At 43.2% G+C, this 17,261-nt stretch overlaps 1 protein-coding gene across 1 annotated transcript in view; it reads left to right on the plus strand.

Annotated features, from left to right (window-relative positions):
* The first annotated feature begins 6,437 nt into the window (after positions 1 to 6,437).
* Positions 6,438 to 17,261, plus strand: part of LOC109917622 (acetyl-coenzyme A synthetase 2-like, mitochondrial) — a 72,363-nt gene continuing 61,539 nt past the window's right edge. Inside the window, exons 1-2 of the mRNA XM_048600031.1 lie at positions 6,438 to 6,747; positions 15,632 to 15,728. Coding sequence (XP_048455988.1) covers positions 6,438 to 6,747; positions 15,632 to 15,728 — 407 coding nt within the window. The remainder of the gene's footprint in view (positions 6,748 to 15,631; positions 15,729 to 17,261) is intronic.

Genomic DNA, 17,261 nt, shown 5'->3' on the forward strand with positions numbered 1-17,261 from the left:
CATAACCAGATAGAGCCAGCATGGAGTTTTAGACCATAGCTGAAGGAATGATCAAACATTAGGTTTGAGCAGGAAGGTTAATGGACAATGACACAATGGATGGTGGGTCTCTAGAATGTCACACCACTTCTCCCTCAGCTCATTGCAACCTGTAAAGCATGAACATCTCATTGTCTCTTCATCTCATTGTTTGCTAAATGCATTCTCTGATGTGTGATATCAGTTGAATGGAGCTGGAAAGTCTTGGAATGTAAAACTTTTGTAAATATTGTACATACTGTGGCCCACACTCTGCTGGGGTATCCTGAATATTGATATATATCGAATTGTAGTTACTAAAATTATGTGTTTCTTGTTTGAATTTCTGTATAAAAAAAAGACAGAAGATCACGGTCACATAAGGAAAATAAATAAATGGTGCAATGAGAATTGACTGAAATGATCAAAACTTAGATGTCTTGCTTTCTACACATTTTTTGGAAGTGATTTATGTTTCAACAATCAGCTGAGGGACCTCTCGGGTAGTGGTCTTGTGTTGAATATCCTTGGAGAACAGTTAGCTACATGTCATTGTTAGGTCAATTCCTCACATGGCTGAAAGCATCAACACAAAGGAAGATTCCAAAACTTCTGATATGCCAACACCACTTCTGGCTTTATTGAGTATCATGTCATGTGAGTGTGTGTGTGTGTGTACGTGTGTGTGTGTGAGCATGTCTGTGTGTGTGCATGTGTGTGTGTGTGTGAGAGAACATCCCATAAGGACAGACCGTTCGGCCCATCAAGCCCAGACTTTTCTCACATTCAAACAGTTGAAAACCGTTCCATTCCTCTACACCCCCACAATACCTTCAGAAGAAATAATTAGAATAGATTGAAACACAAGTCCAAAGATAAATCAAGCAAAATGTCTGGCTGCTTGCCCAGCCTTAACCCCGACATTAAACTTTGTGATTCCTTTGCCTTTCTTGGCATTCGCATTCCATCAGTTCAACAGGTCTATTGATGGAGGGTGAAGCTTTCTTTTGGTCCACTTTCAAAACAACTGGTGAGAATTTGATGCTTGTAATGATTCAGGAAGTTACAAAAATAATGAGGAACAAGATTAACGAGGAATTTGTAAACAGCAATGAGTGGATGTAAGTATTTAGATCAAGTCATAGGAGGACCTTGTTGTTACACTTGACTAACATTATACAGATGGATTGTAGAAGTTGGAACACAAACAGAAAATGCTGGAAAAGCCTAGCAGATCTGGAAGCATCTGTGCAGAGAAATCAGACTTAAAGTTTTGGGTTGAGAGGCCCTTCCTCAGAACTGGTAGTAGCTAGTAAAACGTTGGTTTACATGCAGAAGGTAGGGTGAGGGGGGAGGGGGTAAGGAGTAAATGATAAGTGGAGCTAGAGCCCAAAGAGAGAGAAGAACAGTTGGACAGACTGCTTTATAGAAGCTGGAGCTTGGGGAAGAACATGTTCATTGAAGAGTAGCTACCCTATAGTGTGGAAGCAGGCCATTCAGCCCATTGAGTCCACACTGACCCTCTGAAGGGCAAGCCACCCAGACCTATCTCCTACCCTATCCCTGTAAACCTACATTTCCCATGGCTAATCCAACTAACCTACACATTCCTGGACACTATGGGCAATTTAGAATGACCAATCCAACCAACCTGCACAGCTTTGGGACTGTGGGAGGAAACCAGAGCACCTGGAGGAAACCCACGCAGACACAGGGAGAATGTGCAAACTCCACACAGACAATTGGCCAAGGCTGGAATCAAACCTGGGTCCCTGGCACTGTGAGGCAGCAGTGCTAACCACTGAGGCACCGTGCCATCTCCTAACAGAGAATTTGCCAAAAATGTTTGAAATTATGAGAACCTAATACAGCATAGTAGGGACAAACTGTCTCCATTGGTGGGAGGATTGCAAAGAAGAGGGTACAGGTTTAAGGCAAATGGCAAATGAACCTCTGGTGACATGAGGAAAAATCTTTTTTCATGCAACACATGGTTAAGGTCTGGAATGCACCGTCTGAGAGTTGGAGTAATGTCCATTTGAGGCTTCAACAGGGAGTCGATTATTTAAAACTAAAGAATATGCAGGGCGATGGAAAGAAAGTGCAGGAGTGACATTTGCTGCTGCAGAGAGCCAGTGCAGTCACAATGGGCTGAATGGCCACTTACTATGCTGTAACCATTCTGTCAAAGATGCAAGCTTGGTGAGTGAAGCACTCATCGCCCTCAAATGGCTATGTTCTCCTGGCCCCTGGCTTCTTAGAATTAGAGAACTGGTTGTTGGTCTAACTCAAAAACTTTTTCACAAAATAGTAGTGAGGGATATATAGGAGGTCATGGTAAATGTGTGAATGGTTTGGGCAAGCAGTGGAGTGGAAAATGTTATCAGTCGGGTTTCAGTGTTCAATATGGCTTTATGCTCACAGTTACTGAGTCACTGTTCACTCGAGGATAGCAAAATCTGATCGCAGATACTGGAGCTGGTCTGTTACTGTACTGGAGCTCACCCTAATGGTAAACTATTACTACACAATTGGAAATTTGTGGAGGCCAGATAATGAAAGTGAATAATTGTTAAAAAAAACCTTGCACATATCAGCAACATTTTTCAATTACCGCAAGACAGCCCAAAGCAATGAAGTGTGGTCACAATTGTGTTGTAGGAATTGCAGCAGCTAATTTACGCACAGCAAACTCCCGCTAACAGTGGTGAACTCATAGTCAGCTGTTGCTTGGAAATATTGCTTGAGGGATATGTATTGAGCAGGACACTGGACAGAATACCTAGCCTTCCCTCAAAGAAGTGCCAGGAGATCTTTTCCTTCACCAGAAAGGCACCTTGATTTAATGTTTCCTTTGAAAGCGAGTCCCTCCAACACTGCTGCACTCCCTCAGTGCTGTGGAAAGGGACTTGAACCTTCATGCTCTGGTGTGAGAGAAAATCCCACAGAGCCACAACCTGAATGGAACAGGCTTTGATCATGTTGAGGAGATAGTAGGAACTGCAAATGCTGGAGAATCTGAGATAACAAAGTGTACAGCTGGATGAACACAGCTGTGTTCAGAAAATTTTCTGAAGAAGGGTCTAGGCCCGAAACGTCAGCTTTCCTGCTCCTCTGATGCTGCTTGGCCTGCCGTGTTCATCCAGCTGTACACCTTGTTACCTTTGATCAGGTTGAGACTGGCAATAAACCGTTTCCTATGTAATCCAAGCATGTCTACAGTTGTAGAACACACATTGCTATTGTTGACTTGGTTATCCTATTTCCAACAATGATAAGAGTGAATGTACTTCGACAGCACTTCATTGGGCTGTAAAAGCATTCTGCAGTTCCTGGAGGTCATGAAAAATCGTGGTACGTATGTCATTTACTCCAATAAAAGATTCCAGATTGCAGTTTCTGAAACGTTCCACCAGGGGGAACCGATTTCTATTCAAGCCACTTTGGCCGGAACAATAGCCACTTCAGCAATGAGGTTTCAGAATGGTAGGCTGTTGTGTCACCAATGCACTGAGACAAGAACTGAGGGAGCTGAATGATGCACATGGGTCTAAATTATAAAAATCCACTGAAGCAACAGGTACTAAGGGACTCAGTGACAGCTGCCAGCCTGTTCCCCAAGACACTGAAGCAAGCACTCAGATTTAATTCACTCAAAACCCATTCACAGACACAGGTAAAAGCATGCCCTCAGTTATTAAATATGAATGTTCATAAATGGGCAGGCAAAATGAGGAATACACAAACAAATGCAACTGACAGACCAGCTAGTTCATCAAGCCTGTACCATAGCATGAGGGTTAAATTGAAACATTTGTATGGTGCGGACTTTTCTTTGTTATTTGAGTAAAAATGCTCCAGGTATTTCTATGCTTCGTAACTTTCTCTTTTTATTAGTCATTCACTGAATGTGGACATCACTGGCTCAGCTATCATTTATTACCCATCCCTTATTGCCCTGGAGAGGGCGGTAGTGAGCCACCTTCTTAAACTGCTACAGTCCATGCACTATTGGGGCACCCAGAGTGCTGTTAGGAAGGGAGCTCCAGAATTCTGAGCCAGTGACAGTGGAGGAAGTCAGGATGGTGAATGACTTGGAGGGTGACATGCAACTGGTGAAGGGGGTGGTTTAGCTCACTTGGCTGAATGGCTGGCTCACATTGCAGAGTGATGCTAACAATGCAGGCTCAATTCCTGCCAACAGCTGAGGTTACCGTGAAGGATTCTCCCTCTCAACCTTCAGGTTCAGCTACTACCAGCAGAGCATCTCTAGTGATAGAGCTACCTTATTTTCCTGTAAGACTATGGTACCTTTAGCTCACCTATGCATCTGCTGCTCTTTCCATCTGGGTGGTCGAGGTTGTCAAGGGAGCCTTGACTTGCAGATGGTACACACACTGCTGCCACTCTGCATTGATAGTGGTGGGACTGCATGTTTAAAGTGGGGGGTTGGGTGCCAATCAAATAAGCTGCTTTGCACTGGATGCTCTCAAGCTTCTTCAGTGTTGTTGGAGCGGCACCCATCCAGGTAAGTGGGTAACCAACTGCACTCTTTGGTTTTGCTGTTTTGTATAAAACAATAACAAACAAAAGTATTGCATTTATATAGTCCTTTTACTGACCAGATGTCCTAAATGGCTACATGGCTAATGAGGTACTTTTGATGAGCAATCACTGATGTGATTCAGGAAACACAACCATTCATTTGCACTTAGTAAGCATCCAGAAGAGGGAAAAATAATCAGATAAATTTGTTTTAAAGAAGACACCAAAAACAGGACTGGGTATGCTTCTGCTTTTAGTATTACATACTCCTGTATTATTTTCAGCACAGAATTAAATCAATCAGACCACTAGCTATCTATACAGGTCTCCTTCCAACTCTTTTTGACTCATCTTATGAATGATGTTTTATTCCTTTCTCATGCGCTCATCTTTCCCTTGATCTACATTTATCAAATGCACCCAATGGTATTGAGTACCACATTCTGACCACTACCTGGATAAAAATATTCCTCCTGAACTTCTTCTTGTACTTGTTATTTATTTCATGTAAGGACCGTAGTTCTAGCCTCCTTCCCCAGCAAAGAGAAAAGGAAACATCTGCTTCATGTTGACTCTATCAAACCCTTTCATAATCTGAATGATGTCCATCGAGTCACACTTTAGTATTCCCATTGGAAGGCTAAAGATACTTTGATGAAAATTAAGGTAAAGTGATGGTGAGCCTGAGAGTATTATATTACCTCAGTGCTGAAACAGTGATGAGTAGGAGATGCTATCTTCAAAACTTGGGAGGAACACAAGGAGGAATGAGGTGCAGAAAATGAGGAATAATTGAATAAGGTCATGGAATAGGAGATGAGGTTATGGTTTAGACAAGGAACAACCCTTTCGCTCCAAGAAAGATGACTGTAATTGTTTTGAGAATATGTTCAGAAGCTGGAATACTTTCAAGATAGAGGTTCAAGGATGAAGAGCTTCAGTTACTTCCAAAGGCTGAAGATGCTGGGGCTGTTTTTCTTGAAGGGAATGTTTGGAGGGGGGGGGTTGATAATAAGGATGGGGATAAACAGGCCATATTGGGAGAAGGATCGAGAGCCAGAGGGCATGTAAGCTAATTGGTAAAAGAAACAATGCTGCCATGGGGAAGAACAAGATTGACTAGGATATGGAAAGCACTGTTCCAGGGTATGGTAGAGGCAGGGTAAATGGAGGCTTTGGATCATTATCTGAAAGGGAACAAAAAAGCAGGGCTAGAAGGAAACAGCCAAGCACTGACACCGAGCAAATGGCTTCTTCAGACACAGTCGGCCGACTGGCCCCCTCTTCTCTTTAAAAGTATATGCCCCCATGTACAGCCTGAAACTTTCCACGTATTGATTCAATACCCTCCTGAATTTGCTTCAACTGCTCTACTAGACTCTGCTTTCAGATCTGGACAAAATAAACCACAGGTTAAACCTCTCCTGTAGGCCCTTATCAAACACCTTCAATCTGGATTCTCTGATCACATATCCCCCACCCCACCCCACCTAATCCTGGCCATTGGAAACAAATTCTGCCTAACACCCTCTTCATAATAGAAACTATCGCCTTGAATTTGTGTGACCAGTGAGTTAACTGCAGGCTGGCTTCCAGCATGAATGGGCAGTAATAGTGAAATCCTCCTGTTGCTGCTGTGTAAAATATATATATATATAATATTTTTACAATTGGGACCTTGTGGCTGTTTCTGACACTGAGTGCAGATGTTGCTGGGTTCTGGCCAACAGTTAGTTCAGAGGCAGATGTGAGTTAAGGTTCAGTTTCCCCCACCCCCACATACACTGGGATCTGCAGAAAACATCAACAGGTCTGTGTGTGTGTGTTTGCAGACTTGGTCCGGATAGCGAGAGCTCTCACTGCCTCTCTCCAGTATGAAGCTGCTGAGAGTTGGCTGGTGTGCCCTCAAGCTCCTGCTCCCTTCCCGGGGAGCTGCTAACTCCCACCGGCTCAGGACTTGCTGCACCTTCAATGTCACAGCCTACATGCCCGAAGCGGCGGCTTTCCCTGGGGTCAGGGATTACACGGGGCTCCGCGATCACTCGGTAAAACAGCCCGACAGCTTCTGGGGAGCCCTAGCCCGGGGCAGACTCTCCTGGATCAGCCCCTTCCACACGGTCAGCGACTGCGACCTGAGCCGAGGGATCATCCGCTGGTTCCAGGGAGGGCGCCTCAATGTCTCAGGTGAGTGGGTCCCACCGACACTGACCCCCCCCCCCCCCAAACTTCCCCCTCCCTTGCCCCCCCCCCCAACATTGCCCCTTCCCCCAAACTTTCCCCTTCCACCTCTCTCTCCCTAGACTTTCCCCTTCCACCTCTCCACCTCCAAACTTTCCCCTTCCATCTCTCCCCCCCCCCCCCAACCTTTCCCCTTCCCCCACTTCACCAAACTTTCCACTTCCACTGCTCCCCCTTAAACTTTCCCCTTCCACCTCCCCCCACTCCCCTGCCATTCCACTTCCTCCCCTCTGCCCTTCCACTTATCCCTCCTCCTCTCCACCCTCTCTACTCACCCCCTCCATCACTAACCCTCCACCTCACTTCCCCATTTTCCCCTTCCACATCCCCCTTAATTCCCCTCCCCCCACTTCCTTTCCATCTCCCCAGTTCAATCCCCCTTCTTCCCTGCCATTTCTCCACTCCACTTCTATATAATTCCGCTGCAGTCCTCATTGCCTCTTCTTTTCCTCCCTGTATACACATTCTCTCTCTCTCTATCTTCATTCCTTCCTCCACTCCTTTTCATCCCTCTTCCATTCATCCTCCCTCCTCTACTCTCTCCTTTACCCTCATTTCCTGTTCTCTTTTCATCCTCCCTCTCCCCTTCCTCTTACTGTCCCCTCCCGCTTGCCTCCCTCTCCCTTTTCCCATCTATCTGTTTCACTCCCATTTAGTTTTTTTTTAAATTTACAGGCAGCTCTGTACCGCTGCCATAACTCAGATATTAAAAAAAATCTGAAAGTTACAGGATTGGTTAGAAAGTTGTTTACATGCATTTAAATGAGGCTTTAAAGAACTTGAGGTGAATAGCTCACTGTTTTACAAAACAAAGAGTAAAAAGTTGAAGTGAAATAAAACCAAATTGTTGCACAAGGTGTCCTATGAGACAGGGAGGTAGAGACTGAAAAAAAGATATTTTAAAAAGACAGAACCATCTAGATTAGTCCATGGGTAGTGATGAGGTTTCCATCAGGGAGAAGCAGGTCATTCAAAGAAAATGAGGCTTGTAACATCAGCAGTACAGTTTAGCAGTCTCCAAGACAGTCAGGGTAGAAGAAAAAAATGTTACAGGTGTCTCAGAAGTTAGTAAGAGTAAAGTATCAGAAGATGTTAAGATGTTGGAAAGGAAGAGATTCTATAAGGTTGTTGAAGACATTAGGTAAAGGAACATGTTACGAAATAAGTGAGCTGTGTTGACAATTTGTTTAATAGTCTCAGGAAGAAACATTACCTAAAGAAGATAGCATCAAGTGAATGCAGACGTTTGCTGGAAAGAAACCGGATTCAGCTGTGCCAATTGAAGAGGGAACTTTAATGAGGGCTGAGTATCTGTTAGATTGTTGCTGAGAGTAAAAAGTGTTAAGTTTTTATTTCTGATATTTGATATAAGGCTATTTTACTTAGTTCTTCAAGTAAAATAGTTTGGTTTTGTGTTCTTTTTGAGTGTAATGAACCTTGATGTTCTCCTGTTAAAAGTTCATTAGCAACCTCTTGTGCGTATGTTCAATGACTGACCACCATCATAAACAAGTTTCAAAAACAAAGCTTAGGTTCTATCAAACCAAGTTTCTCTTTGGAATCTGCCTTGTCCAGCATTAACATCAACTGTGATGGTAACAAAGTGGAATTTCGTCAGGGATAGAGGTTGGTTGTATTTAAGAATGATCTAAGAAACTATAAAAATGAGTACATGGAGGTAGTGATCATAAACAAGGAAGTTATTATGAAGTATGTTGCAGCATTTGGAATTTCAAAATGGCTTTGTCTGTTGCAGAAAATGTGACAGTGAATTATTTGAAATCTTTGTCTAACATTAAACTGACAAAATGACCAAATAAATGAAAATAAAATTAAGTACAAATGGAATGTGTTTCCTCAGAATCTGTTAGGAAGGGGGAGATGTCTCTGGACAGTTAAGCAAATTGTTTTTTGATTGTTGATGAAGAAGGTCAAACCACTGGTTCTGAATATTTTGTTTTAAGGGTGAGTTCTTTCCTGATTCTTTAATTGAGGAGAAACCCAATAAAGATTTTGAGCGACACTGGAGTAAGTCAATTGTTGATGCTAGGTGCTGATATAATTTGTCTTCCACAGGGGATAATGAAGTAGGAATATTAATTGGATATATACACCAAGGTTACAAACCAGTACCCTTATACGGGGTTAGTTAAGGAGTGATATAGTAAACAGAGAAGTTGTAGTTAGTAGTGCAACAAGTCCCTATGGAAGGAACTGATCTTATCTTGGTGAATGATCTCACTGGTTCAAAAATACTGGCCTCACTGAAGGTGGTGGAACAACTAGTGGTCATAGAAGTAACTACATGAACAATATCCTGGATTGTTTCCTGACTGTATTGTGACTAGATCTCAGGCACATAGAATTAGACAGGAACAGAAAGACACTGTGAAAAAGGGAGATGAAATGGAAATTCGGTTATCTGATTTTTTTTTAAGATTGAGTAAAACTGGGGATTTAAATGAGCCTGAGGCTGATGTGGTTAGCCCCTCTTCTTTGATAGGAATGTTACAAATTGATAAAAATCTCTCCATTCAGATCGATCAGCATTCTCAGAAATTGAATCAGCACCAATGTCTGTGTGTTAAAATTTGAAAGAAAAAGCTTCACTGAGCAAATGGGCACCACTTCAAATACCAACTGACGAGGGTTGTGCAGTAGATCACATTTGACCCTATAAGAGATCTCTGTGTTCCTCCAGCTCTGCCATCAGCTGCCAGTACCCCAAAACTCTCTAGTTCTGGATTTGTCTTCCCTCCTTCCAGCCACTCCTCAAACTTCACCTCTGTCTCAACATTTAGGCCTGAATAGGTCTCTGTCAAATGTGAAATGTTGCTGCAAAGCACCATAGGATGTTTTATTGTGATGTGAAAGTGCCAGTGTTGGATTGGGGTGGACAAAGTCAGAAGTCACGCTACATCTAGTTATAGTCCAACAGGTTTATTTGAAATCCTCCTTTGAAGGAGCAGCGCTCCAAAAGCTTGTGATTAAAAATAAACCTGTTGGACTATAACCTGGTGTCGTGTGAGTTCTGACTATGGTTTATCGTGAGACAGGGGCTCTATAAAGCTAAATTGTTGTTGTTAATATGCTGTGGCCGTGAGCATGAATCCAACAGGGACAATTTGAACTGAACTTGTCCAGTGGAAAACCAGCAGGGTTGACCTGTGACTGAATTGCCAATCGACTCTCCTCTGAAGCGACCAGCAAGTAGAGTTTCGGGCAGTGTGTAACACTAGTGGACCAGCCCCCTGTGCCTGGCATTGTACCCTATCTGTCCAAAATAAGCACAATGTTGTATGAGAACGGGGAAGTGAATGAACTGACAATTGCATTTGGAAGTCACGCGACACAACCCTTCTAACAAGCAGTCCTTTCATATGTTTCATGTGCTGAATTGCACCCATTAACTGCTTGCAATGACTCAGGCATTTAGTGATCGGAATAATTTATTTTCAGCTACTGGTTAGTTTTGGGGTTGAAGTGTAGGAATATTGGCCCCAGATCCTCAACTCTTCTGGTGCAGCATTGCAAGAATACACTTAGAATTGGTTTCATAGCTCCAGGGACTAGTACAAAGCTTTCTAATATCAGGGGAAGGTAGGAGGTGAATCCTCAATCTGTTGTTCATCCTGTTTATGATTTTGGTTATTGGTATACTAGGGAGAAGCAGTCACCAGGAGACTGGTACACTTCCAATACAATCACACATTCAATTTCCCGCAGAAATGCTTTTGTAACTGATCACCGTCCTCACTCCAGCTCTGCCCATTTCCAGAAGAGGAGCCGTATAGGAGATTTCATCCTGCCCACTATTTGGAGTGAAATTTCATACACACAAGCGAACAGCTCCCAATGACTGTTGTGTCTGTTTGAACCAGCAGCTTGAGATCTCTATAGTAGAAGTGTAGATTTAACCGTTATCTATTGCCTCTGAATTCATTTATTCAAACAAACAGTTTGGTTCAAAAGGTCAAATGTGCCTTGTCTGCACACAGGCTGTAGATCGACAGATAAAGAGGCAGCTAAATGATAAATTCTTATCAACAGCTTCAAAACATTTTTAAACAGTGCAAAACTTGTAACTGTTGATGTTGAAACGGATTTGCATATACTCGAACAAGCAAGGCAGGAAGTTAGTTTATAGAGTCATAGAGTCACATAGCACAGAAACAGGCCTTTTGGCCCAACTCGACCATACTGTCCAAGTTTCCTAAGCTGAACTGGTCCCATTTGCCTGTGTTTGGCCCATATCCCTCTAAATCTTTCCTATTTGTACCTGCCCAAATGTCTTTCAACTGTTGTAATTGTACCAGCCTCTACCACTTCTGCAGCAGGTTGTGCCATGCATGCACTGCTTGTGGGTACAGCAATCAATTAGGAAGACACGGGATCAATAGGTTCTAACAGTAGACTGTAATAGTCTTGGTCAGTTCCTCCACACGCTGCTGATGGAGAGAATCACAGAAATTTTACGATGCAGGAGGTCACTGGCCCCATCATGCCACCACTGGCTCTTCAAGTGAGCGTCATCACCTCGTGCCAATATCCTGCCTTTACATTCTTTTTATCCAATCCAAAAAAAATAGAAATTGCTGGAAAATCTCAGCAGGTAGGGCAGCATCTATGGAGAGTAATCAGAGTTAATGTTTCAGATCAAGTGACCTTCCTCAGAACTCTGATTCTGCTCCTCAGTTCTGAGAAAGGGTCACTCGACCCGGAACATTAACTCTGATTTATCTCCACTGATGCTGCCAGACCTGCTGAGATCTTCCAGCAATTTCTGTTTTTGTTTCTGATTTCCAGCATCTGCAGTGCTTGCGGTTTTTCTTTTAATCCAATCATCCAGTGTCCCTCTTGAATGCCTCCACATTGAGCCTGCCTCCACCACATGTCCAGGCAGCGTACTACATACTTTATTTGTTGAGCGAAAACATCTTTTCTTATATCACCCACGTTGCTTTTGCAAATCTGTATCAAGGTGTGACATTTTAGGGGATTTCAGGGTTTCCTGGATTAGTGTGTGTGTGTGCGCGTGTGTGTGTGTGTGCACATGTGTGTCCGTGTGTGCACGCGCATGTATTGCATGCACGCGTGTGTGCGCGCGCGTGTATGTGTGCATGCGTGCGTGCATACGCGTGTGTGTGCGCGTGTGTGTGTGTGCGTGTGTGTGTGTGCACGCGTGCGTGCATATGTGTGTGTGTGCGTGTACGCGTGTGTGCGTGTGTGCGTGCGTGTGTGTGTGCGTGTGTGTGGGGAAAGTGGAGTCATTGAATATTTTGAAGGTGGGGTTAGATTCTCGTTAGACAGTGGAATCAAAAAGAATTGGGGATAGATGAGAATGTGGAATTCACAACGCAAGTAGATCATGTGTGATCTTATTACATAGAGGAGCACGCTCCAGGGACTGAATTACCTACTTCCCCATCTACTCTCTATGTCCCTATTGCAATTTAAGTTGTCTAAAGATTTTCCAAGGATTGCCCAAAGATACATCCAACAGTACTAGACAAGTTTGTATTTCTACATTTAACTGCACATTTATGCCCAGATATAACAGCCAGCATCATGGGATTTTGACAATCTGTGCTGACAGGTTATTGTCTATACAACAGTAAAATCTGGAGTACAGAATCAAAGATAAAGTCACTATTATCTGATCAGACCATAGCACAGAATCACAGAGACTTACAAACCAGGAACAAATCATTCATCCCAGCTTCTGGGTTTCTGCCAGGCACTCCAGTTTCCTCCCACAGTCCAAGGATGTGCAAGTTAGGTGGATTGGCTATGCTAAACTGCCTATAGTGTCAGGGATGTGCAGGCTGGGTGATTTGCCATGGGGAATGTGGGGTTAGGGGAATAGGGAAGGTGTCTGTGTGGGATGCTCTTAGGAGGGTCCATGCAAACTTGATAAGCACACTGTAGGCATTCTATGATTCTCTAGATTGCTGCCTTTCTGTACAAGCCCAATCCTGCTAATATTTCTATTTATCAAACAGCAGTCTTAATTCCCTTATAATAGAGTTTAAAAACTTTATTGCAGCAATGACTTTCTGTACAGAATTTCACCTCTTGAACCACCCTCTGCAAATCCTTTAAATCTATTGATGAATATTAACAACTATCAGAAACCATCTTGCCCTATATCCTTGTGCCACTGGCCCAGGTTCTCTGGTGGTAGTGAGGAAGAAGCAAATATTGGTGTTTGCTACCATTGCCCCACAGAAGCTGTCAATTTCTAGAGTCGGTATTTATTGCTCATTGCTAATTGCCTCTTGTGAGAAGCTGCCTTCTTGAACCACTGCAAGTCTCAATGGTGTGTGGCTCACAGAGGAACTTGCAAGTGGTGGTGTTCAGAAATACCTGCTATCCTTTGACCTCACATGTACCTTTCAATGATCTGTATATTTGTAACTCAGAGTCCCTACTCCATTGGTAACCTTACCTGGTAAAATCTGAAGAAGGATCCCGACCCAAAACGTCAACTTTTGTGCTCCTCTGATGCTGCCTAACCTGCTGTGTTCCTCCAGCTCCACACAGTGTTATCTCTACTCCAGCATCGGCAGTTCTTACTATCTCTGATAAAATATATTTCCCTATTCATATTTAACTGTTTAAAGAAATAGGTTTTCATTCCCTTATATTTGTAGAAGTGGTACACCTGTAAGGTGATGTAATCTATTTGGAGGGTTTATTAAGCTAGACACTGGGATTAAGCTGAGTAAATGCTCATATGGTAGAAATGGTCTGATTGTACAGTTTTATCTGTGAATTATAAATTCCTTTGTCCACTGAATTACAACGTCGTAGTTTGAAACTCCGGCCAGGCTTGTATCCCAGTGCCGTACTGAGCGAGCACTGCGTTCTTGAGACATCCTCTGGACATGGTGCTAAATCCAGGTCTTACTGTTTCTTGTTGCTGTTAACTACCACAAGGGGCTACTCAAAGATGAGTGACTGCTAATCTGGATCATCTGTTTTCCCTCAACCGTCGTGATTAACCTCGTACCAAAGGCAAAATGCTGTAGCTGCTGCAAATCTGACATGAAAGACGGAAATTTCCAGAAATGCTCCACAGCTTTCAGATGGAGGAAATCATGTCTGGTGAATGTGCAGGAAATCTTTGAAGGTGCACCACTTGCAGCCTCATCCATCGAGGATCTAAATGGTCTACTTCTGCTCAGTAAGAGTGAAGATGTGAGTGATATCTCAATGTGATTGAGTATCTGCAAAGGGTATTGCTGGGAAAATGGTTAGTTTTGTTTGCTGTTTATGATAAGATCTTTCAAAATTGTCGTAAAAATAGCTTTTTTTTATTCTTTTGTGCAATAAACTTATGATCTTTTCTTAAAAGTACAATGACTGTCTCATGTGAATAAATTCAGTGACTGGTAACCACATTGCAAAAATAAAATTTATGGTGAGGAGAGAAACAGAATTTAAAAACATCTCAGTTCGCAGTCCTTCCTTCACTGCAGTTGTGCACCTCATTTCTGCTTGTCAGCTTTTAGTATTTGCAAGTACCACAGTAATCTCCATGGTGTTCATAATTGTGCTTCAGTGTGACTCATTTTCTTTAATAGGGAGTGGGCATTACTGGAAAGGCCTGCATTTGTTGCCTGTCCCTAATTGTCCTTGATCTGAGAGGCTTTTGGGGGCCACTTCAGAGTGTATTTAAGAGAGAACCACATTACTGTACGTCTGTAGGTCAGACCAGGTAAGGATGGCAGATTTCCCTCCCCAAAGGACATTAGTGAATCAAGTGGATTTATACAAGAAGTGATAGTTGTCACTGAGACTCACCGTTTAATTATTGAGTTTATTATTTGAGTTTAAATTCCACCAGATACTGTGATGGTAGCTGTTCCCAGACCTATAGCCTGGTTCTCTGGATGGCTAATTCAGTGACTATACTGACCCTCTCTGCAACCCTCTCCCTCACAATTGACTGTGTACTTTGGGAGATCCCATAACTCGAGTTCAGAAGGGCAGGCCCATTATAACAGAAGGAAAACTTTTAGTTTGTTGGAATTTTAAAGTCATCAGAGCTATTAAAAACAATCTTAAGCCCTCTTAGTGCCTCAAAATGATCAAAGTCAGAGAAAAATGATTGAGTCAGCCTATGCATGGGTGTCGGGAAAAGCAGTAATTGAGAATATCACTAAAATACAATAAAGAACTATGGATACTAGAAATCTGAAACAAGAACAGAAATTGCTGGAGAGATTCAGCTGGTCTGACAGCGTCTGTGGAGAGAAAGCAGAGTTAGCGTTTCAAGTCCAGCGACCCTTCTTCAGAATTTCAGATGGAGGGAATCACATCTGGTGAATGGACACCACTTGCAACCTCATCCATCCAGGATCCAAATAGTCCATGTCTGCTCCTATTTTGTAACTCAGTAAGAAATATCAAAGCGAAGATGTGAGTGATATCTCAATGTGGGGTTGAGTGTCTGCAAAGGATATTGTTGGGAAAATGAGTAGTTTTGTTTGCTGATTATGATAAGGTCTTTCAAAATTGCCATAAAAATAGCGTTTTTTATTATTTTGTGTAATAAACTTACGTTATTTTCTTAAAAGTACATTGACTGCCTCTTGCGAATATATTCAGTGACTGGTAATCAAATTGCAAAAATAAAGCTTATAGGGTATCAAGCCAAGTTTTGTTGTGGAATTTGACCTGTCCACTATTGCCATCAGCTGGGATCATAACATCGATTGGCTCCTTTTCTTTCCACTTCACCTTCCTGTTAAGTGCCGCCTGCAAAACGATCAGGTACTTGTTCTGACAAGGATTAATCCTTTCCTTTGTGATTTCGCACAAACAGTGAACTGCATAGACCGCCATGTCCACACCTCTCCAGACAAGGTCGCTTTAATCTGGGAGAGAGATGAACCTGGTGCTCAAGTGAAGATTACCTACAGGTCAGTGTGGAAACAGGCGTGTGCAGATTATTAGAGTTGATAACAAACCCAGAGATTTGAAATGCAGAGTATTTTTTAAAAACGATGGCTAAGTTGTAAAATGTTGATGTTCAGAGAGCTGGCCGTGTACAAGGTATGCAGAAAGTTAGCACACAGGTCCAATAAGCAATTAGGGAGGCAAATGATATGTTGGCCTTTATTGCAAGAGGGTTGGAATACAAAATAATGAAGCCTCATTACAATTTTTTTGTTATTCATTCAGAAGGCCAACATTTATTATCCATCCCTAATTGCCCAGAGGGCAGATAAGTGTCAACCATACTGCTGCAGGTCTGGAGTCAAATGTGAGCCAGACCAGGTAAGGACGGCAGTTTCAAAATGGGTTTTTCAATCAGCAACGAATTCATGGTCATCATTAGACTCTTAATTCCAGATTTTTATTGAATTCAAATTCCGCCAAATACTGTGGTGGGATTCAAACCTGGGTCCCCAGTACATTACTTGGATCTCTGGATTAACAGTCGAGTGATGATACCACTGGGTCGCTGCCTCCTCTAGGCTATTACAAAGTCCCATCTAGAGCAGTGTGCAGATTTGCTCTCTATCTTTGTGGAAAGGTCTACTTGTCTTGGAGAAGGTATAGCTAGAGTTTACTAGATTGACTGCTACGACATGCCTAGGTTCAATTTCCAGATTCAGAATGAAACTCCAGTTTGCTGCTTGCTCCTCCAGACTCCCATCTTGGGCGCTGGGCAGCAATAGTTTAGGGCATGCTCAGTGAGCACCGACTGCACTCCCTCACCATCCACCATGACCTCCAGGCTAGACTGCCAATTTGCGGCAAATGATAGGAGCAGCAATAGATGACCAGAGCTTGTTCACGTGTATGGCTGATCTTCAGACTTGGCGCCACTGCACGGAGGTCCTTGCAGTCCTCTGTCTGTGGTTCATGGGAGAATCCAGTGAATGGGGTGCCATAGGAACACAGTGGATGGGTGAGTTTGGGCAGAGAGTACGAGAAACCTCCCTTGGGCTCATGGAGAGAACACACTCTGTATACCCTGGCAAAACCGACCCTGAGCTGACATCTGCTAACACTGAGCCCGAGAGGGTTGTCCTGTGTTGAATGGCCAAGTAAATTGGGGCTGATATTCGCCAGGGTTTTAGAAGAACGTGAGGAAACATGACTGAGGCATGCATGGGTCTGACTGGAGCTTGATAGGGTAGGGCCGGTGCTTTAGGACTGAGATGGGGAGATGTTAGTTCACTTTGTGAACTTTTGGAGTTTGGAGGGTTCGTCAACTGTCCCGAAATGACCAAACATCTCAGGGAATTGGCATCAATCTCCCGGTGGCTAAAGAGAGCACTCTGGGAGACTTTAAACTGCAACATCATGGAACAACTTGCCAAGGCAACTTTGTTATCTCTTAGACGTAGTAGGAACTGCCGATGCTGGAGCCTGAGATAACAAGGTGTGGAGCTGGAGGAACACAGCAGGCCAGGCAGCATCAGAGGAGCAGGAAAGCTGACGTT

This window comes from Rhincodon typus, chromosome 8, assembly GCF_021869965.1.
Source record: "Rhincodon typus isolate 14 chromosome 8, sRhiTyp1.1, whole genome shotgun sequence".
NCBI classification, from domain to species: domain Eukaryota; kingdom Metazoa; phylum Chordata; class Chondrichthyes; order Orectolobiformes; family Rhincodontidae; genus Rhincodon; species Rhincodon typus.